The sequence below is a fragment of the Grus americana genome, chromosome 1 (genome assembly GCF_028858705.1).
Source record: "Grus americana isolate bGruAme1 chromosome 1, bGruAme1.mat, whole genome shotgun sequence".
Taxonomy (NCBI): Eukaryota; Metazoa; Chordata; class Aves; order Gruiformes; family Gruidae; genus Grus; species Grus americana.
Window position 1 is genome coordinate 77087329 of NC_072852.1, and position 24358 is coordinate 77111686.

Genomic DNA, 24358 nt, shown 5'->3' on the forward strand with positions numbered 1-24358 from the left:
GTACTTACCAAAACAAAGATATACAGAAATTTTTTTTCCATTTGAGAAAGTTTTCAGAGTTCAAAATCAGAATGTATTACCTTTTTCTACAAGCTGTTTCCACCTTTTTGCCCATTCTGTAAGCTGCTGAGCATAGACCTTCTCTATTCGTGCCCGTTCGTGAATACAATTCATAAGATCATTGCACAGTCTGTGACCATCATCAATTCGTTTTACTGTCCGCTTGTAATTTCCAACCTATAAAGAGAAAAATACTTAACTATTCCTGCTTGAAAGCTCTGAAAACAAGATAAATGTCTAATTAACACAAATACTGTTACCTAGGAGCAAGATAATCTACTAGCAGGAATTAATCAATTATAGCATAAGGTATTTTTCAATTAATCTTAAAACTTAACTGCAATACCACCACAAAGGCCACAAGGTCTCCTGTAAAAAACTTATTAAAAGTGAAAGCTTCATTATATTTTATTAGTCCTGCAATGTAATTATGGGCAGTCATCACAATTGTTCTACGTTATTATTGCTTGGTAATGTTTTAGATAATCAACATATTTAACACAAATACAGTATTCCCTCTTCCGTGTTTATTATTAAGTACCTAATGCCCTAGTTTTATGCTGTGTTTAATCTTTCAGGATTAATAAAACTGCAAAGACATGCAAAGGAGTATTGTAACATCTCTGTCAAGCGTAATATAGGGTTTTTTTTAAGAATGCAGTATGAAAAAAGTACAACCACTATATATACAGCAGAGACTGGATGTGCCTTTTGTTACAGCTGTGCTTCACTGCTGACAAACTAGATAGCAACTATTTCAAAAGTATACTGTAGCACTTAATGTGGGAAGATACTGACAACAATGACATGGAGTTCCCATACCTAGAATTAACTTGCAAATACTAAAGAAAAAACCAGTTACTTGACATACAAGCTACAAAAGGATATGGAGAAAAATGCACACTATACATCATGAAAATTCATTATATAATTAACATCTCCCCTTTCATTTTTGTGTACACACCAACATGGAATCATCAATCTAGATGACTGAAGGGGGGGGGGAAGCCTGATACTGCTCCCAGAGTAATATTTCCACTGATTTCAAGGTCATTCAGGTTGGCTTTTGTAAACATTAAACAAGAACTCTTAACAGAATTTGCACAGTCTATTAAATATCACAGTCGGTTTCTTATCTGCCCTAACCACCTGACTGAAAAATAAAGATTAGCAGTAAGGCAGTAGATTAAACATTCAAATACTTAAAGTATGTTTGTAATTTTTACATTTGAATCATATCCGATTCACCGCTTAAATACAGGAAGCCATCCAGCTTTTAGGCTTGCATTTGTTCAGAATTTTGTCAGCAGATGTACAGGCAAGCCATCTGCTTCAGGAAAAACTCAAAATATATACGGAAATACTCTTAAAAAGGGAAAAAAGCCTGTATTTAGTGCTGGAAAAATAAATGACTGCTGATAAATACAGACACATGTTAGGACTCCTCATCAAAACTGGGGAAAAAAATCAAAAACATCAATGACTGGACAAAACTGATTCCTTTAGACAGTATCCTGAAAACATTCATTTAGGCATGTTTTTGGTTTTGGACTAGATCCGTTTCAACAGATCAAAGAAATTTAGGTAGCATCTAAGAAAAGCGTTAGTTAGCAGTCAGCAATTTGTCTAAATCATGTAAAAAAGCACACGTGCACACACCCCCCGCACCTTTAAACATTAAGTCACAATATAATTGAAGATAAGAATCTACCAGCATCATGATGAAGCTGACACCAAAAATCAAGATAGTCAATGCATCCATGTCAAAACAGATTTCATTTATTAACAAGAAAGTATGAAAAATAACCTCTCATTTTCAGGAGAAATAGAAATTGAGAAGTAGGCAGTTTCAAACTAACACTGTACACTAAGATATATAATATACATATGTAATTAAAGTATTAAGAAAATTAAGTACCTCAGAGAATACTTTCTAAAGCCTTTGTAATGGAATGAAAAATCATCCATCTGCTCAAAATTATTCCAGCTGTAGGTTCACAGCCAAGCAGACTGTTAAAACAGGTTATGGTAGCTTGGCACAACTACTGAAGCCTTATATTAGCATCAATTTGTGTCTCCAGTTATGTACCCAGGGATTTATGTCTCTAGCACGAACACTTCCTTTCATAAATTTTCACTATTAAATTAGCATTTTAAATGCTAATATTAAATGGGAGCCGGCTGCCTCATGGTATTTTGAATGCTTTAATTTTGTGTTTCTGAGCAAATTCTAACCTCATGGTAGCATTTCATTGTTGCCAAATCTCAGGCAGGTATTCAGAGAACTGAGTTTACCTTACCTCTTGTGGTCCATTCATGATTATTGCATAAGGCTACCTTTAAAGAGCTACATGCAGACCACAGATAATTCACCCATGCTACTTCCTTCTCCACAGAAGGACTGAATGAACTAGCATCATAGTTTAGAACCAGTATAAACAACCACCAGGCCTACAAGGTTGTTGTTTTCTAGTATTGTATTCCAAAGAAAGCCTTTTATACTAGTATTTTCAAGGGAAAAAAACCTCACTTGATTTACGAAACAGTAGTTTTAAGTATATTAGACATCACATTCAAATTTCATGCCCTATGAGGAATGCTAGAATTTTGGAAATACAGCATTTTTCTGTGTTTCATGACACACAGAACATAATTTATATACTTGGCATTTAACATTCTAAAAACTTAGTGGTTTATTAAAAAAATGCATTTTAAGTCATAGACACTGCAATTACAAATTTTTTTGAGAAGTAGGATGTGCAGCCTGCCATAGGAGGAGGCAGACTCAGAGGTACGAAAGCACAAGGTTTTTAAACCGCAGAGCCAAGTGAAGGGAAAAGAGCTCTAGTCTTTATGCAGCCAAGGAACCACTAAGTTAACTGTAGATAAGTTGAAACAATTAAAAACCTATAAACACGCTAAAGACATCCTGAATGCTGGAGAAGAAAAACATGACTTAATACATTGTTTTATTCAAGACTATTTTCTCCAAGTCCTGAGGTAGACTGCAGACATGCAGCAAGACTTCCCCCTTACCAAGGAGTATTTGAGCTAAAACAAAAATGACAAAATTCTTTTATATGTAGCAACTAACCAGGAAAAAAAATTCCTGTGTTTCAGTCAGAGCCAGATTTACATAATGCCTTGCAATTCTCAGATTTCTCGATTAGCACTGTTCAGTACATGAATATATGATTTTGCTAGTTAGAATAACTTTCTGATCATTCTGAGCATTGGGGTATTCCCTGTTAGACAGACTGCAGACAACTACAACATGAAGTTATTAGTTTCCTTGTCCTACAAATGAAACATGTTTCAGAAAGGTAAATTGTAAAATTGTAAACTTTCTTACAGTTTCAAGAAGAATGAGAGATATTTAAAAACTATATCCTGCTTTTGTGATTTTAGCATCAACACTTCACCGATCTGAAAGAGGCATTTTATTACATGATACCAAATTCAGTTGCTATATACCCTTAGTTGCCAGAAACACTTCAAAAGGAAATAGCCCCAAGAATTTCTTCAAAATGCCACTATAGTGGTCACTTTCTTGATGCAATCAGTGAATTCTGTGGAAATTGTGATTCACAGTTTTGTGTCACACACACATCCCTTTTGTAAGTTGAGTAAACCAGTTTCCCCTTTTCCACTGCAAAAAATACTGAGCTTTGCTACTAATAAGTCTCAGTTGATCCTATTTTGCCTCATTTATCTTGCAGGCATTATAAGTGCCTTCAGATCTCCATTTTGCTTAGTCAAGAAAACATTTCTTCTCATTTTGATATTTCCTCTTATGCATGAACACAGTAATGTCACCTCAAATCCTCTGTCGAATCTAAGATTTAGAGAATCTGTAATAACGAGAGAAAAACCACACAAGCACACTGTGATGAGGTGTTTAGCATTGTATAGTTAGCAGTCCTGTCATCTCTCCTTTGTGACCACCAGTGTACTAACACAGCCAAGCACTGTCACTGATATGATCTTTAATGGGAATATTTAAGAGCTTACAGCCTCATTATTTTACAATTTCACAGCACTAAACACAAAGGGAGAGTCTTAAATTATCTAGGTTCCTTTACCTCAAGTAATAGACTTTTTTTTTTTTTTAGCATATTCATAGAGCAGGATGAAAGCCTATAAAGAGTTGAATACACTTTGCAGGTTTTTCTGGTACACTGAATGAAAAATACAGGTATTTTAATTTATTAGCAGCCCAGGTGGTGGCAAACGTTCAGCTATTGCTAAACTCCAGTCAGTTAATTCTAGTATATCATTATTGTAACCACAAATATTTCAGGAGTTTCAAATGCCTGAAGTAAGATTTTGTCAACTCTTTTTCCAAGCTTGCCTAGCTTATTCATAACTAGTCAAATGGTTCCAGTTCATAAAGGCTGAAGGAAAGTCACCATAGCATACAACAAGGGGTTTTTAATGGGCAAATACTCATAGGCAGGAAACACAATAATGAGCTTTGAAGGCTCATAGTCAAACCCATGCATAACGATGGCCAATATGGGGACAACACTTACTATTTCCAGCATTCCATTCAACCATGAGTACAATTTCTTTCCAACTATGTCAAACAGGAAGTTTCCAAACATTTCAACCACCATTACATCTGTAATACTGTGGGGTATTTTGCAAATAATTATCTTGGAGCATAATTAGCACATACACAGTCCAAATACCTATGAGCACTAGCTCTGTGTACTTAGATTTTGTAAGTTTACTCATATAAATTCACCACTGGTTGCAAGAAAAATCCTGAGGAAACTCTTAAACCCACAAAATCAAAAGCCAAACATACCAGTAAAGCAAACACCTGGCAATATAAATGGAGAACATTATGTTGCTCAATGTTAGAAGGAGGAAAAAAAAACGCATATAGGAGATATGACAGGAATCTACTATTGCAGAGTCCAAATATTTTTAAAATGAGAAAGCTACACAAAACAGCCTGCTTCACCATCAAAAAGCATTCATTGTGAAGTAACTGAAATCCCTCAGCATGGGAAGAACTTTTCAATAGTCAAGAGTGGGTTTTGGGAACTTTTCCCTGCATCCAACTCACGCTGCCTCAACAGACACTCATGTTAGCTGACAGTAGTAGGCATGAAGCACAGGTATCAGGAGCACTAAATGGGCAGGACCGAGACCATCTGAGCAGACAGCTTACAGTGCAGTTTGTGGGAGGTGTGTCCCAGATCAGCTGCCTCTGTTATGCAGTGTGGGGTTTGGGCCTTGCTTTGGGGCTTTGTTGTGGGTTTTTTTTGGTTTGAGTTTTCTGGGGTTTTTGTTTACTTGTTTGTTTGGGGGTGGGGTGGGAGGGGTGGGGGCAGGAAGGAATGGAAATGCATATGGTGGCCAAATTTGATTCATCCATACTACATAGGGGACCGACTTCCCATTTCTGAATAAGCTGAAAATCTTATCTTGCTAGTGGATCTCTCTGCAAATACTTTAGAATGCAATGAAAGCCATGTGCTGAGCACCTCAAAATGCACACCCGGTCCTGTCCTGCGAGAGAATCCAGTCACAGGCCTAAGTTCATACAGCTAATGCCAGTTGCTGGTTTAGCAGCTGTTCAGAATGACTATTTTTGTTTGGATAAGTAGGTGTTTTCACAGGGCAGTTAAACACCCCTGCAATAAGTGGAGAGGGTTCCATATTGCTGATGTTAGCAGAAAATAAGGGAGAGTAAGGACTCACATGTAGGGTATAAGTGGCACACAGCCTGAGAGGGACACATGGCTCATTAAAAATAAATGCTTCCACAGGCAGAGTAACTCTTCCTTTTGATGTCTTACCTTGCAAGATATGCACACACTTCTACTTTGATCTCTAGGAACGCTTACTCATCGTCTTTCTTGCCTTCACAGGTATTTAAGTGAACAATAGCATTGGTCTCATCTTGCTCAAGGCATTTTTCTTTTAATATAACCATGATTGTGATTAGCAAGCATAAGGCTGGAACTTAATTAACAAAATGCATCACAAAAATTGGCCTTCCATTTATTATTAATATACCAAATTCTTTCACATGCATTTCCACACTACTTCAAGGCCAATAAGGATCGTCCATTTCTTGTGTTTTATGAAGGCAGTACAATGTTGGAACCAACCAGTTTTGCCACAGTCTATTTTTGGATACAAGAAAGTGGCATGAATGATTACAACAAACTGAGATGTATTTACAGCAGTCATGCAAATGCTGAGAATTCATATGACAGAAGAGAAAGAAATACAAAGGGCTTCAAATTGCACATCAGGCTCCAAATTTTCCACTTTCCCTTGGAAAAAGTACGGCCATCCTGTTCCAGGCTATCAGCAATAACCTTTGCTTACCCAAAGCATGCTACCCTTGTCACCTAAGTAACACAGAGGAAGGAATTCCTTCTTGGAGCATATCAACAAGATTCCTCAGTCTTAAAAAAATTCCGCACCCAGAGACCGCCATGAGCTTAACCAGATACATCAAGGTAGAGTGAAGCTTGTTAGAAAGATGAATGAAAAAGAAGCTTCAATTTCTTCAGTAAATTAAGGCATTACAACTGAAATGTTGATGAAATCCTCCACTGTTATAGTGGCAATTATCTTTCAGAATGTTTTATTATTATTTTGCAATTCCTTGCTCTCTAAGCAAGCTTACATGAAAACATGTACAACATTCTCCATCTCCTAACGTACTTCTATGTGATAAACACCTGGACAAATTAGAGGAAAATGAAAGATCTGTTCTCCTGAAAAGGATTTATCATCCTGTTAGAAGACAAAAAACTTCTAGTAGTAGCTTGGGTTAACTAAATACTAAAAAAATTCCTTAATTTAGTTGCATAAGTTGCTGCTATTTCTATTTCATGCTAAAGACAGACATATATTTCTGAAACCCTAATTTCTTTCAGTTCTATCAGCTGTTCTGATAAAAGACACTACCTATGCCTAAGCCTTGTCCCACACACATTTTTTGACCGATATCTACAGTAAGTCAACATGAAGAACACAAGTCCAAACAGCAATTTCTCCAGTTCCCTTTCAACAAGACAACTATTTCCCAACCACAAATCTGTACCTGATAACAATATCTGTGTAGTAATAAAAAATACTAGTCTTTAAAGGAAAAAGATTACTATTCATATTGGATTTCAAGCATCAAGCTTGACTCTCAATGCCAGAACTGAAAGTTTCCATGAATAGTATTGAAATAACCTAATAAAAAAGCTTCATAGATGAAGTAACCTGCATTGAATTGCTCCATGGACAGCCTGAGTGTGTGCAACCAGACAAGGTTAGAGCAGTAAGTTCAGTACCATTCAATCATATAATGTAGACTCACATATTTAAATAAGATCATAGTGCTAGTAATCATCTTTGTAATAAGGAACCCTAGCAAAGGCAGTGACAGCTCCAAAAGAAAGCAAACACTTTGAGAGCCAGAAAAGTGATTAAGAACAAAGTGTTTTATTTCCTAAAGACAACACTGTACGAAATTTCTGTCAACAGCAATAGCAAAAACTTTGAAGTTGGTTTATCAACATTTTATTAAGTACAGTTCTTTTTATTAGCTCAACAGAACATCAACATTTCAGAAATATAAGTGGTTTAGTTTCAAAGATATGCAATGAGCAAGAAACAGTTTTCACAGTAAATTCTTCAGATAGGTCCCACACCCAGCCACCTCACTCTTTCCTAAATGTCTTTCAAGAAAAAAAAAAAGGGGCTTTGCAGCACACTCCAAAGGTAAATAAATTCGAGCTATTTTGGAGCATGAGGGAACAAACTCAAAAGCTCACCCTGCCAGACTGTCTCTTCTGTGCCATGGCCAAGTTTAAACACATTTACTGCTTTCAGCTGTGGCAGTAAAACATAGCAAGGTGGCTTTTAACAAACTGCAGGCTGTCTCTAAAAACAAAGAAAAAAAACCTATTGTGTAAAATACCTTAAAAACCTCTAATGAAAGGGTGCAAGTGACAATTCTGCAGTAACAATACAACTTCCAAATTGACTAAGAGTAATTTCCTGTTACCTGAGCCAAGAAGTACTGAGGCTGGCATTCTAGAGACACTGCATCTTTTCTAATCAAGTCAGACAAAACATTGATCAAAGTAGTTACCCATTTTGAGAAAGATTAAGACTAGAATTCAAAGTTGCAATCTTCAGAAACAAAAGAACCAATTCAGAACATATGGAAAAGGACAAGTTTTAGACTAAAATTCAGTCAAATTTAGTTTGGAAAGATGGCTGCAAATCAGAAGTACTTACCAAACAAGAGTTTAGGAACTGACAGGCTTGCTTTTAGTTTCTGCATGTCACTTAACACAGAAGAGTTATTCTTAAGTTAAATCTATTAAGACTTGCACAGGACTTCCTTTACTTTAGGTTTATGTTTTACCAACAGCAGAAGCCTGGCAAACCTCCTCCCACCTCTTACTCTTGATCACAAGGATAATTCCTGTCTTATTGTTTTGTCAGGCTTCTCTGTAGAAAGGCAAAGTTTAAAGTCAAATGGTACATTCTGCCAAGGCATTACTTGGCCTAAGCAAACTGCTGGATACCTTAATTATTCGCTTAGAGAGAAGTATATACAAACCAAATTACATTCCAGGCTAGTATCAGGCATGCATGTCAAAATGCAATTATTCTCACAGAAATGCAGAAGTGTAGAGTGCAGAGGTCAAGAAAACTATTCCTGGATGAAAGCAATCACTCAAAATATCCTGTATCAAGACTACACTGCAGCAGACAGCACAGCTTTAGGTACTTTACCACTTTTCCTTATGTTGTGCTTAAGTTCAAGAATTTTGTTCAGTCTGGGGATAAAAAAAACCCAACCAAACACCTTTCCTACCACATGATGCTACATGCAACTGTAAAGGCCGTCCACCAAAAGATAAGTTCCACATTATTCACATTTCTCACTATAATAGGGTATTGCAAAGACTGCCGGTCTTCTGAAAAGTTTAATACCCAGTAATAAGGAGTCATCCTATGATAAGTATCAGAGTGCAAAGAAACAGCAGTTTTTTGGCTAATATATTCTCTCAGCTATTTCCATTGGGAGAAAAGTTTATATAGATGTTTTTAAGACAGCTTTGTAAACATGTTTGCCTCAAACCACACCGATTCTAAGTTTACCAAGCATAGCATGCATGAAGGTTAAAATTCACTACAATGTCAATCCCTCCTGTTAATAGTTCAGCCTTACTATAAAACAATTTATCATCTATCTCTGAGTACTCTTTTTCATGCTTAGTTCAAAGTATCTTAACATATCCATAAAAGCTCAATCTCTGCAGAATGCCAGGGATGTCATACCACACATTTTTCAACTCTCCATGCAGTTACATAAACATTTAGGCATACCTACTACAGTCTTTCAGCTATACATACAGCACTTTTTGTTAACCTGCTGTATCTTTTAACTCGAACCAATTCTTTGTTGGTTTTTACCTTTTTTTTTTTAAACCACACCACCAATGTCAGTGGTGATATTTTAAGCACTAACCAACTGCAAAACTTTTACAGCCTCCCATTTCACTCAAATACAACTTAGTTTCAACATACTGAAATGTCAGACCATTAGTCACTTTGCTAAAATAATAACACAGCCTTTACATCCGTAGCAAGAACACAACCGTCTCTATTAATGTTTTTTAAAGAATCAGCATTTGTAGTCACAAAACCCCACTTGTCTGCTTCTCCTAAGAATCAAACAGCACAAAGCAGAGGAACAGCAAAACAAATAGTGTTTCCCACACAATTCAATACTCAAAACTACAAAATTCAGTGAAATATTCCCTTTTATATTGCTAAACTGTCAAAAGCTTAGTACAAGAAAATATAGGATTTTTAAAATTTTTATTTTTTTTAAACATAGTCATCAATTGCATGGAAAGTCCCATCTTGCTTTCAGAAAAATTGTTAATACTTTGAACATCCTTAAAGTCACTTCATTAACAAAGCCATTGACTTATCATTGGGATTCATTTTTTACTGCAGTCAAACCTTTGTTTCACTCCCTGGAGAGAGAGTATGAAAATGGTCTCTAGAATTTTTAATATACTCAACTCATTCCATGAGAATATAATTGCATCTTCAATTTTGAGATTACTTGTAACTGATTTTAAATGCTAATTTTCCCCTTTGAACAACTTGCACACCTGCTCTACTCAGCATTTGTCAACTATCAAAACATATTACTTTTTCAGCCTGAGGTACTCAAAGTTTCAGAAGAAAAATAAATTCATTATTCAACCTGAAATTTTACCTCTTGACCATTTTAACCTCACAACCTTTGTGGTTATACATCAAAAAAGAAAAAGAGCAGAGCAAAGAATTAAGCCTATAAGGAAAGAGACTGATTGCAATACTGAAGTCTAACTTTTTTTAATCCAAGGATAAATAAAGATATGCATTACACATTAGCCTACTGACATTGCTTATGAAACAGACCGCAGTTCTGACCTTTTGGAAGGAATACATAGAAAAGTCCAACGAAACAGATTAAGAAGTAGTGTTTACAAAATGATATAAAATAAGTCATCAATAGCATAAACACAAAGAACACCTCTAACCCACCTATAATGTGTCAAATACATTTAAGCTATGCTTTGTAAAGGTCTTAGCTTAGGCTAATTGCTATTTCCGATTATCTATCATCCTTTGATATTAATTACTGGAGTTCACATTTGTCCAAACATAATCATACTAGTTTACAGAATTCCCATTCTTATTCATTCATCTTTTATGCTTCCAGACACGATTACTTGATGGAAGACAACAGCTTGGTACAGAATAGCCAGCCAGAAGTCATGTTCTCCTGCCAAGTATAGGATGCCCAACACATTAAAAAAAAAAAAAAAATCCCCTTTGGTCCAGGATTCTTTTTTTCCTGACTGCCTCCTTATTTTGAGACTTCTACCAAGGAAGCTTGTCCAGAAAGTGGTCTCAGCATACAATAAAAAACACAGAATAATTGAGGTTGGAAGGAACCTCTGGAAATCATCTAGTCTAACACCCTGCTCCAAGCTGGTCTGATAGATCAGATAGCTCAGGACCGTGTCCCAGGTGACACCTCCGAGTAGAGGTCCCACATCCTCTCTGCAGTCACACTACAGAGTACCCCTACAACAAAAGGGGTTAAGACTTAGAATCCAGTAATTTTAAAACCATTTCTTTATAAATAGGATAGACATATTTAACATAATAGTAAATATATCTTGTCAAAAAGTGATAGCTGTCTGCTAAACAAGAATGTCACTGGTATTAGGTCTTTTATACGGTGTATCAAAAAAATAATGGGAGATGCAATATGCCCTCACCACCAACACAGGTTAGTGGTCTAGTAATGCTTTCATTTAAAAGGAAGCACATTGTTAGGTCACCAAAACCAAGCTGTCTTACCTAAGTGTCTGGTAACAGAAATATTCAGACATTTTCCCCCTAGCCATTTTCATGTTTGCCACAGTTGAAACTCAGAAGAGCTCCCAGTCACATGCTAGAAGTCTGCCCTATTGAACACAGTTCATCTGGACAGTGTACTTACCTCCAACTATGTCAGTATTGACACTGTAAAACCTTTCTTTTTCTTGCCAGAAACTTTTTTTTTTTTTGTAAAATGCTTTCTGATTTATCAAGTTTGCTCTCTTTAAAGCTTAATCAAATTATCAGAACATCTGAAAGTCATCTTCAGATTGGGGCAGCACACATTACTGATAATACAATGTGCTTTGTATTATCTTTCTGCATGTATGCTCTTACATAGAGATAAGCATAAGGTAACTTCTCTCAGAAAAGTTTATACTTATATCTAGACACAAACAGGAGACATGCAGTACATTCACACACTGTTCTTACATTTGTAATGTATGTACACTTACAGTAGCCTTTAACAGTTACTTTAGATTTAGCATTGATCATTCAACCTCCTTGGTAATTTTAAAAACTACTGACCCATACCCCTCTTCATCAATAAAAATTGACAAAGGTTCAATTCTGAATTGCATATCCTACCCAAATGTATGATCCTCAAGCTTGTTGCAGTTAAAAACCCTTGACAGAACTAGGTCAAAATTTAAAAGGTCATTTCTACCCTGAAGGCTATTTCTGCATATCACAATAACCAAAGGTGTCTTGTATTGCAGCTCTCTCCACAGTTTACAATGTACAAAAATCAGATTTTCTATAATAAGAGTAAAAAAAGAAAATCAAAATATTGTGATAAAACATTTGGGTTACCTCCCAGAAGCTATCACTAGAAACTTCTACTCCAACGGAATCATCGTATGAGCCAGACATTTCTGTGTATGAAGAGCTGGTAAAGTAGTCAGAGCTTAAACACCTTCAGAATCTGTAAAAAGATACAAGAAATTATTTATGAACATTATTAATGAAAAAACAGTTATCAAAAGAGAAATGAAGTTAGGTAACATCCTTCAATTTTTTTATATTTAGGGATGTCAAATAAAACCAAGAGGTAACCACATATGGCATGTAAATAAGTGTGTTTCGCAACAGAACACTGTTCTACCACACAAAGTTCTTGACTCTTGTCATGACATTTGTTGTCCAGAAGGTGTTCAATCCACCTGCCTCTATCAAATTTCACCAAACTATTGAATTTATCATAAAATTTCCTATTGCAATCAAAATAAAAGATTGAGTAGCATGATGCTTACTCAGTAAGTATTCCACTTCAAAGCATTCCATAAGAGACAATGAACTGACCTTTGCTACTGATACAATAACCTGCACTGCTTCCTATTCCTTTTTCACTGGAAAACTGCTATATAATGAAATCCACTGGAAATATTTAAAGCCAAAAACACTTGCTGATTTAAAGAAAAATAAATAAATCTTTTCAGAAGGAAAAAGTTTTATTTCTGTAAGAATTTTAGATTCAAATAATCTACTTGAAAGCTGAAGGCATCCACAAATGCAAAACAGAGCTTTCTCAGCAAGAATGTAAAGCAAAAACAAGGTGAAGAGCATTGCAGCTACAGAAGTCAAACACAGGAGACAAGACCAGCCACCTTCCTGAAAGTCTTAGCACTGTTTCTGATATTCAGACAGCCCCAGTTATCTTGCCCAGCCAGCTGTGACTAGATCTCTTACTGGGCTAGTAACTACCTGAGCTACTTGTTATTTTCTTGGCACTACTCATGTGCCTTTTAAAGCAGATGATAGATTCTAAATGATGGTATGATGCAGATATCTACTGTTGCACACACACCAAGTAAAAGGTTATAGGCTTGATGACAGAAGGTCTCCTTGAAGCTGACAGTTACTTTCCCTAGAAGTTGCAACTCCCACACCCAGTTTTACTGCATTTTATTTGTGACATGTTGCCATACTATTTCATTGTTTTCTTTTAGCAAAACAAACGGGGGAAAAAATCAACTCCAAATTCTGATCTTTATTAAAAGTCTGTCATTAACAATTCAGGCATTCTCACTTATACGGACACAGCTGCACGGAAGAAAAATATGATCTATACTCATCAAAGGAGATGACTGTTTATAAAGCACTCTGTATAAAAAATATTTAGGGTTACCCTAAGCTAACATTTAAGGTAAGTAATCAGAAACAGTACTGAGGCAAAAATTCAGGCACTTACATCCACAAATGTGGTTTGCGGGGTGGAGACCAAGAGGTAGGAGATGAAGAAAATGGCTCCCTCCCACAACACATACATGCAAATCCCTGCCTAATCTCTACAGATACTTCATCAAGTTCTCCTCTTTAGCTTTCTCCTATCAAGTTTGCCTACAACTACTGCCAAGGCAACATATGGGTAAATAGATTTTACCACCCCTTCTGGGATGAATACCTTTATCAGTAGACTATCAGGTGAAGCTCCCTCTCTCTTTTGACCTATGAATATTGCTTCCCTTCATGCAATAGGGCCACTTCAAAAGGGAGAGCAGAAAATGTCTACAAACCTGGCCTACCTTGCAACCTAGTGGTTATGACATGCTGCTGAGAGAAAAGGAATCGAAAGCCTCCAAGGACAAGCAGAATTCAACACTAGCTTACCATTTCTTTGATACTTTGAAAATAACTGTACCATAAGGGTAGGCATACGCCACTTGTTTGTAACAAAAACTAGCTACTGAAACAAAACAGTTGTTTGGACAGTTACAGCACAAACAGAACAAAGAACCACTGTGGCTGGTAAGACAAGCTGTTTCTCCTGAATAGTTTTTCATCCAATTCACATAAAGCTTAAATAACCTTAGCACTGAATACACAACTGAAAACTACAACAGGAACATCAATTATTAGATTTTTATTTTGAAAAGACAGCCAAAAATACAGGAAGGTTCTGCAAAATGGCAACAACTAGAAAGCAAGATGATATATTGAGACAAAGTATTTTTACATGTCAGTGTAACAATCTTCAACTTGTGTTATTAGTAATTACCAAAAAACCTGTGCTTTTATTGAACTAAGAGGGGAAAGTGCATTAAAACACTACAACTGTCAGTTTCTTAGCAGCACACTTTTACATGGAATGAGGTCTTTCCAGATAAATTTTGGCCCTTGCAATTCTTACAATACATCAAGGTAAGCAAAGATCACATTTGTAAGCGTTTATATTCTCTGATAGTCTGTCTTAGACAGCCATAAGCAGCACAAGGAGGAAGCAAAAGTACAATAAACTTGCAACTAGTTGGATAAACTCAAAAGAATAGTTTGACATTAAACAGCTTCTTCTAAGAGTTTGTTTGTTTTAAAGTTTTCACAAAAATATAAGGTTACACAGTGGTATCTTTAACCATAATTTCTGGTATTATTTTATCTGATCAAAGGGAGACCTAGAGTTTAAAGACAGCTTGTTAGATCAATAAACACTGCTAGCTAGATTCCGTTAACTGTTTGTGTCCTCTTGCCTTTTTCCCATTTAGGCAGCACTAATACTCGCACTACTCCGAAACCAAGTGATTGAAGCAAGTGTGTGACCCAGGCATGCCATGCAGAACAAGGGAAGGAGCAAGATTCGAAAGGTTCTCAGAAAGTATTATAGTTGGTTTTCTATAGTACACCAAGATCTTTCAACCGAAGTGTTTACTGCCATTTGGAAGAGATCAGGCAAACCACTCCAGAGTTCAGCATCTTGAAAAAAGAAACCCTTAGGCAAAAGTATACACTTAAAGTTTCAAGAAGTCACCCACCCCACCACCCCAAACCACACAAGAAGTATTTTCCCCCTCCAATTACAAAAAAAAGACAGTGAAAGTATTCTGAAGTAATACAGTCTCTGCTTAACTTTAACGAAATAGCCTAAATTATACCCATGCTGGAAATGTAATCTGAAAAGCTACATGAAAAAATTGGAAAAGCTGAAACAGAGGAACATTTTCTTAAATGAGGGAACAGGTCATGGGGACTTTTTTTAAACTTTTATTCCTCCTCCACTAAAACTACACAGTACACAGAGCTATCCTTTTTTTCCATAAAAGCATGAAAATGATCAGCACTCAGGAAATTCTGATGAATTTAAGGTTTTTATATGCCAAATACTACGCTGTGAGAAAGTATGAGCAAGCGTATTTAGGGAAATATTATGAAGTCATAGCAACAACTGGCACAGACAAACACTATTTGTACAGCACTACTTAAAAATAAACTGAATACTGAGATAGGAACATTAAGCAGTATGAGTCATGCTACCCTCATGAAACAGAATTATTACAGCAGCCAGTCCTTTAGCACATTTTTTGTTAGGGTTTGGTTCTCCCATCCTTCAAGTGATTTTACAGAGGTTTCATAATGAAAGTTCATTGCACTTTGATTTGCAGGGTCTTCCATTTCACTCTAAAAATTACATCTATGAACAACTAAGGCTGTCAATATGAACTCTGGGAAATTTAGATCAAAACAACAACAGAGATGAGTTCTCCACAGATTCTCTGCAAGTGATCACCTGCATCTCACAAAGCTGGGGGTTCTTTGGTCAGCTAAATTGTAAGCAGCAGAACCAATAACTTCATAGGAAAGCACGGTGCACACATCCAGTTCCTATATTCCCACAACAGTTTGGCTTCATCCACTCTGGCTTTTATCTTCTCATTCCACAACTCCAGGACCAACTCATTAGGAGTACCTACACTGCGTTTTTCTTGCTGAGCAAGTAGTAGCACAGTGCTCTAGCAGTTTCCACCCACCTTCACAGTGACTGGTAAACCAGCTCACCAAACAGGACAGATTATGACTGAGCTCACATGAAGATTTTCTTGAGCAGGCGCATCAGTTTAGGATTCTCCCATCCAGCTGCCAATTTTCACAAACCTGTTAAGAAATGTGTATCTCTATCTCTGCTCTTTAAACATTTGTGTCTGAAACTGGCCAATTGATTCAAAAATTATGGAAGCAGGAAGTTAGAGATGGCAAAGGAGATGGCCTTGTTTTCCTTAGAAGGCAGATTAAAGATCTTCACTGAATAGAAACCACATCTGGATCATGCTCTGTGCCTTTTCCTCAACATGTTCTTGGCCAACACAAATGAAATCTCCTAACTTTCATACTTCTCAGGCTATTTTCTTCCTCTGTGTCAAAGAACTTTGGAATTCCCATTAAAAAACAAAATGTCAATATTTTATTAATCAAGTCCAAAGGTCTTAAAACAAATTTTTACCTGTGTCACCATGGGCACGTAAACTACCAAAGACGAAGCAGCACAGAGAAAGCCTTACCAGTTCAGAACCCTTGTTGCCTTTTGTCATAAAAAGTCCCAGCACACATTAGCTAAGAAAATTTATATAGACTAAAAATAAACTAAAGTCTAACCGAAAAAAAGTAACTATATACTAAGTAGTACATCCTGTAATAGCTACAGAAATGGTGCGAACAAGCAAGGCTCAAGTTTCTTGACTTGGTTATTTTTAAGCAATTCTTGTAAATTAGGATACATTGGTCTTAGACACAATGAAACCAACCCATAAATAAATTAGACTTTTTTTAAAGCTTCCTCTTAGGGAACATGCTACCAACGCTATATGCTAAAGACCTTGAATTTCTTCTCTACTGCTAGTGCCCTACAACATGAAAAGAATTGCTATAAATATCCTGAAGGCTTGACACATGAGGATTTTAGAAAATATTAACGAGTACTGAGCAAGCAGACCTTCAGATACCGCACACAAAAACATCTGAATAGAGTATGTTGCCTCTGCTCTCAAGAAGTTGGTTTTGATGTTGTTACCTTGAAAGCAATTTATAAAAACCCTTGCTTCATTCATGTTGAAATACTTGGTTTTTTTTTTACTTCCTTTTTCTTCATGTGTCACGTGTTAGAGATTAGCACCACACATGACTTGCAAAAATCTATGCAACAAATGCAGACTTTTAAGATGCTAAAATAAACCAGCGAATCCTAAAGCTTCTCTTATGGTGTTTTCCAACAGGAAGAAGGAAAAAAAAAACCCAACAAAACACATTTAAAGAAACCCTTCAGTTTATCCCTCCAATAACTGATTAATTTGTTTGATGAACTCTTACAGTGAAAAATGTAGGGTTTGTTATGAACCTGTATGGAAGATGATGTTTATTTTGATTAGATACTTTGTTATAATTCAAAAAGATAGCATTAAAAAGAAAAAAAAAATCTTATTCAGGTCTCAGTGCTGCTTACTGAATCCTATGATGAGGAAGAATAGATTCCAAGTCTGATGTTCCAGCACAAAGAATGTCTGCAGACAAAACACTTTTTCAAATACTTGAAACATGAAGGCAATCCCACACAGCCTTGTCCTGCAAACCTGACCATCATTTCCCAATATGTACAATCCAGATGACAAACAGGAGACGACTCCTCATGCCTTACTTCAAGAACTTCACAGTTTCTAGAACAGAAAGAACTGACAGAAGTTCTTAGTGCCAACATGACATAATACTTATCTCTTCCAATTATTCTCTCATGTATGATAGGCTGCTTTAAAGCAAGGCCACCGGTAGTACTATAGGCTCTAAGTGACAAACTGGTCCGTAACAGAGAAAATCTCAGAATCACAGAATGACAGAATCATTCACAGCAGGGTCAGCCCTTTCTCACTCAGGGCTTTATACAGTCAGGTCTTGAAAACCTCCAGGGATGGAGACTGCACAACCTCTCTGTTTAGCTGTCTTCAAGATGAGAGACAAAGGAAAACAAATTATTCCATATTTAGAAAACCAAAAGATCTTTTCAGTCATTAATATTATCCTTGTGTTTTCTCTAAGGACTCTACAAAAGCAAGCTCAAAGACAGTCTACAAGCCTCTACTAGAGAAAAGCACCTGGTCACATTACCTTTTAAACTTATTTTTTGGACGACAAGATTTGTCACTATGGACCTGGCTCAGCAGGATTCCAAGTTTCATGACTAGGGAGCAAAATACTTATGTATGAGGATACCACTCAACTTGGATTAGCTGCTCATAAAAACTTTCAGTTACAGTATTTTTACCTGTTACTCACTGAAGTCTGAGGTTTTGTTCCACACAAAATAGCAAGAAAATGGGACTTCATTGTACAGAAGCAAACATGTCCCATGCTTTAAGTGCAAACCACTGTGGTTTGCTACCAAGTATAGCTACTATGAATATGCTGTATCTCGTATTCCCAGGTTAAATGAAGCAATTTAGACATTGCTTCCTTTTCTATTCTCTGCAAACAACTTACTCTTATAGAGTTCCCAGTTTCTTCAGGGTTGCAATTTGTTTACAAAAGGCAGGAAAAGAGTGACATAACTTCTTTAGCAATATTGTGAAATCATGTACCCAAACCTGTTAAGAATCACAGCTATTGACAGTGAAAAGTCAATAAATTAATACAAGAAGTAACTATAGGAAAAAAGGTTGCTTTTATTTACACATTCAAATGATACCAGGGAATACTAGCCTCCTGGATTCAGGGAACAAATGCATCAGACCATGATTATTCACTACTACTCAGTGCTGGGAAATGTTCTAATTGCAATCAGTAGATATGAGTGCATGTTGTTAAGGGAAGTCAGACCTTAGACTTTTGAAGGTAGAGTCTCAAATCAATAACTTTGAAGAATAAGAATTAGGCCAATCTATCAACTAGGGAGAATAGTACCCTCTTTCACAGAGATTTAAGAAAATCTCTTAGAGTCTGCCAAGAAAACAATTACAGCAACAAATATCAGAGAAAAGTCCATAAAAGGAAATTGAATCACTGCTTCCCAGGGAATTCAGCCTGTGTGTTAAAGTTAGCAGAGCCACACACCAAATGATGTTTGACAGAAGTTGACAGCAACCCATTTGGTGAACCCTATATCCTGAGCACCAAAGGAAGGTATCCAGGAAACGCACACCATTACAAACTGTGTAAGCGTATTTCCTACTATGCACGCTCCTCAGACTGGGAGCAGTATTTATTCTTATATTGTCTAGTTTGAATACTTGAGTATTTTGTCACCTAGACATTTTTCAGCTATCAAATAAAAAAGTGACATTAAATAGCAAGAAGCTACTAGCTTGTACTAGTCATTCATAACTGTAAGACTAATAAGAGATTCCTTGCACTTCTGTGGCACCCAGGCAGCAGGAAAAGGAGCAAGAAGTTGCCAGAAGCTGGTAAGAACAATGAGGGAGGGCGTGCAAGCTGCCAGGGCAAGAGAGATGGTGGTGGGAGCTGGGGAGAGGAGCTGCCTGACTTCAGCAAAGCTGGAGGATGGCAGAGCAAAGGGGCTTCTGCAGGTATGCAATTGCTTCTGCATCATGTCCCCTCCCTGGTCAATCAGAAGGTAGTGTTAAATGCCAGTTAAGTAAACCCCCTGAGTCAAGGCTGCTTAGTTCCTGACAACTTCCTCACTACTGGATTATAATCACCCATACTCATGTTTAAATGCTTTATGTGTAACATGCAGTAGAAAAACACTGAAAATAGCATTAATTCGCTGGCTAAATATGCAAGCAATTAACATACATTCAAGCCATAGTTCTAGCACACATCGGAAGATCACTAAAGCAGTTAAAATTTGCTTGATATTAACCACATGTAAAAAACCCACACAACTACAGTGAGAAGACTATCTCAAAATAAACTCTCCAGGCACATCAACACTGTGTGACTGAAATTTTACAACATATAAATGTCACAATGCATACTGTAATGAATAAGAACAGCTATTTTAGTAATTATATTTTTTAAAGTACGGTTTGAATATTTTATTAAATAAATGAAACAAAATTACTGGTTAACATTAATCATCTTTGATTAACACATGTATAGCACAGAAATGCATCTCTGAAGTGCGAGTCAATGATGCATTGTCAGACTCTTAGCCTCTGTATTATGTTTAATATATGCACAAGTGTTATCTCACTCTCACACTCTAAAGAAGATAGGCCCAAGTTATGAGCCACTGTTTCTGTCTGGTTTTATATTCAAAGACAATATAACTGAACCCTTCAAGCCTCTTGGGGAATTCTCTCTTGGAATCGCATGCCTTTACTGCAGGCATGAGTTGCAATGGCAGAGTGATGTAGCTGTCAGAGAGCTAGCTCTCATCTCCTATCCTTCTTCCTCTTAATTTGCTATTAGACACGCTGGATTTTTTGCAGATTCAAGACCTAGCTGTCCTTACAGGTTCCTACACACTGCCAGCCTCTCTCTGCATTTTTCCTACTAACCAGGAGATGCCTTAAATAGCAAAATACTGACTTTGGGGGAAAAAAAAAAATTATTCTCTTACGGGCCACTCTGTGTACAGGTATTATTTTAATTGTGCTTTTTTGTTTGTTTGTTTTAACCATTAGTTATTAATCACCTTCAGAGGCTTTGCAAAGATTTCTGATTTTAAGGTAAATGGACACTGACCACAGGAAATTATTAACGCTGCAAACTACAAGATTTAAATGGCATAGCTATATCAGCTAAGGACACAAAGTTGAAACACAGCCGCGCAGGGAGCTTTAAAATATTTGGATATACTTAAAGCAAACCTTAACATACTCAGATTATACTTTTTAGAGGTATGAGGATGATGCAGTAACCAGAATAAATCATACAAGGAAAAAAATATCCAGTTCTGCAGATACAAACTGCACCTGCATTTACAACACACTGCACAAAGCTGGATAGCACTGTTAAAATGCTCCTGCTGTACCCCAATCAAATATATGACCTCAGGCATGCCAACATTGTAAGTTTTTACTTTAAATCCCTAATACCAATCTGCATGGAAATTACCTCATCGCTAGGTTTTAGTTTTACAATATCCAAAGCTGTTAAAAGATTTCATTGTTTAACGTGCTTCTGTATTTAATCAAAAGTGTGATTTTTATCTTTTTTTAAGTGGTCACCACTACACAATGTTAAGTGGTTAAATTTGAAGGTGATTCCCATGCAAGTGTTCTGATAATTTTTCTGTGCCTTGAAAGTCAGGAATGGAAAAATCAATTGCAGAGAAGTTTGAGCAATTATGATTCATACCAAGAAAAATGCAAATGTCTATCTTCAGCTTTATTCAGGCAGACTTGTGAAGATTAAGTTCAGAGCTCTTAAAATTATTATTCCAGTGACAAAGTGTGCAATATTTTCTATTTTTCATTATAAACAGTTTTCAACTCCAGCAGCCTACCACTGAGCAAAACCTCCAGCTTTGCTCATTTAGTTCCACAAGTGGCTAGGTACTGCAGGAGAGATTTCAAACTACAGACTCAACAGTATTAATGTTTAAAAATGAAGACTTGTATTTCCCTAAGCCAAAATTTTACCATGCCAGAATTTCTGAAGTACTGTTTTGGCTTTTTTTTTCCTGCATTCTCTTTTCTCTGTAATGACCAATGAACTTCAGGTTACGGAGTATCAAGCATCATTCAAGTTACAGAAGAATGCCTGTATAGATTACATGGAGTGCTGAGCAGAGGCAAGGAGTCATCTTTTGCCTTTCCAACCTGGTATTGAAGTTATGCTTGTTGCTAAAGAACAGCTCCATGAATTTACATGTCATTAAAAGGAAAGTACATTACTATTGAAAGTGTTTCAACAAGGACAGACTTCCGTATGTACTCTTAACTAAAAATTGTGCATTTTCTTTTACTTTTTGGAAGACAGAGCACAAGATACTGTCTGAATACAAAATTATACTTATTGTGTCCTTAAGTAAGGAATACATCTCTCAAATTACTTAATACACTGTAAGGTACTTCCTCCTATTCCACTTTGTTAGGCCTATGCCGAAGGCCAAAACAGGGCCTTGAACACAGATGAAGACAGAAAACAGGTTCTGCAATACAGGAGCATTGCTACATTTCATTACAAGTTTTAAATGATGGAAAGGTTAAATATAGTAAGTTTCATCCATGCTATTTTATACTCTACGAAAACATTTGTGAACACCATCCTGTATTAAGAAAGGAAATATAAATAAAAAGCTAATCTACTTCATGAAGAGAAAGGATATGATAATCTGAGGATAATCATTTGAGGATATCATATGCTTATGAATACACACATCTCGGGAATGGGGGCTATCAGAGTAAGAAATATAATTAGAAAATAAGTTAAACAGACTGTCTAAAAGATCTGGAAGTCTCTCTCAAACACCTTCCAGATCATTTCCTATCTTTCAGAATCTACTGTAAAATATAGTTCTCACCTACATTTTTAGAGCTCCTTTAAAACAAGCAGTGTCAGAGAGCATTCTAGCTTTTACAGACTTAAAAATCAAGGTGTAAACTCAAATGTCTGCACAGTGTTAGAAAAGTGTGACAAATACAACAAAATAATTATGATTGCGTGTATACAGTTGCCACAAATTCTGTCAAAAGTATGAGAAGAATATGTAATACAAAATTAAGCTTCTATGAAATGTATTATATTCCTAGTACTTCCAAAACCAACAGTCATTTAAGATAAACTTTTATGATCTTGCCTAATATTTGAATTTTGAAATGATAATGCTTAAGTGTTTCTTCTCACAGAAAGCAACTCGTTTCAACAATTTTTTAAAACTTGATGGTATTAGTATTTACATCCAGAAAGAGAGACCAAAAGACCACTGTAGTTAAGAATTCAAAAACACGTCTGCTAAAAAGTTATTGAAATGTATCTTTTTAAAATACACACCCTGAAGTTTTCAAAGGATAAATACACCATTTAAAAAGTACTTTTCTGTTGTAGAGGTCAGCTTTAATTTTGTGTTAAAAAAACAATCACTAATGCCAAGCTATGACATGCATTTAAATTAACCTACAAGATAGCCATTAGGGGTTCAGAGCAAATTTATCTAGAACATCTAGCAACCAAAAAGCTTAATTTTCTTCTATAATTGCCCTCAATAGTGTATCTGATGCATTTACAGCATAAAAGGAACTGTGCAATTAATATGTATTAAACAGATATTATAATTTGTTTGATAAAGGATCTGATTTAACCCTTATTTAGCACTTGGGTTTTAGGCTAAAGTATTCAACATAGGCTTCTAAACTCTTGCATTACCATTAAATTTTTTAAGAATTCTTAAGATGAGGAGAAATCTGAACTCACTACAGGAATTAGCTGGAGCCAAAGGCTCAGCTATTTCCTTTCATCCCACTAGAGGTTAAAAACACCTCATCTGTTTGTACACTGTGCTCTAAAAATTAGTATCTTCAATTTAGAGTAGTTTTGATACACTATAGAGAGTTGTATCTTGTTTCCTGGATCAACAGCACTTCTTGGCAAATTAGTTCTCCCTATTGAAATCATTATTAGCAACATTTCCTTCAGGAGCCATCTGTAGAAGAAAAAGGCAAAATTAGTAAGACATCTGAAGCTGAAATCAAGGTGACCTTGATACAAGAAAAAACAAAGTAATTGCTAAGTCACATGAAAAGCCCCAAGCCATAAGCATTACGTCTTTACTTCTGTAAATTATAGAATACGTATCTTATCACAAACTCATTGTATATTTATCCATAACCATTGGAGGCAACTGTTCCCCAAATTCTCTCTCCAAATTTTCAGACTGATTTCTATATGACTGTTCTTAAAAACAAATGGAGACATTGTAAAATAATGGAATTTTAAAGTACTGTAATTGGGCTAAACCTCATTTTTTAAAAAAGCATCTCACAAGATTGTTTCATAATGAATAAGATGAAGACTGTATTACATTGTTTTGCACACAGACTAACTGATCCTGGCTTAAATCAATATTTAATTTTTGAAACAAACTTTGGAGGTGTGCTGTCCTGTTGAGTACTGAGTATGACCTGCAGATTCTTCAGGTAACAAGGGAAAATAGAGGGGAAAAAACCCACTTGAATAGTATCCTTCACTGACATTAGGTACAGAATCTAACTAC

The 24358-nt window shown here is 36.1% G+C and overlaps 1 protein-coding gene across 5 annotated transcripts in view; it reads right to left on the reverse strand.

The window, feature by feature from the left end:
• The window catches only part of PACSIN2 (protein kinase C and casein kinase substrate in neurons 2), a 73496-nt gene that overhangs the window by 26621 nt on the left and 22517 nt on the right, over positions 1–24358 (reverse strand). For all 5 annotated transcript variants that reach the window (XM_054829538.1, XM_054829565.1, XM_054829556.1 and 2 more), the window contains exons 2-3: positions 12298–12409; positions 81–237 (exon numbers count right to left, since the gene is read on the reverse strand). In XM_054829538.1, the coding sequence (XP_054685513.1) occupies positions 81–237; positions 12298–12357 (217 nt within the window). In that variant the 5' untranslated portion in view covers positions 12358–12409. The remainder of the gene's footprint in view (positions 1–80; positions 238–12297; positions 12410–24358) is intronic.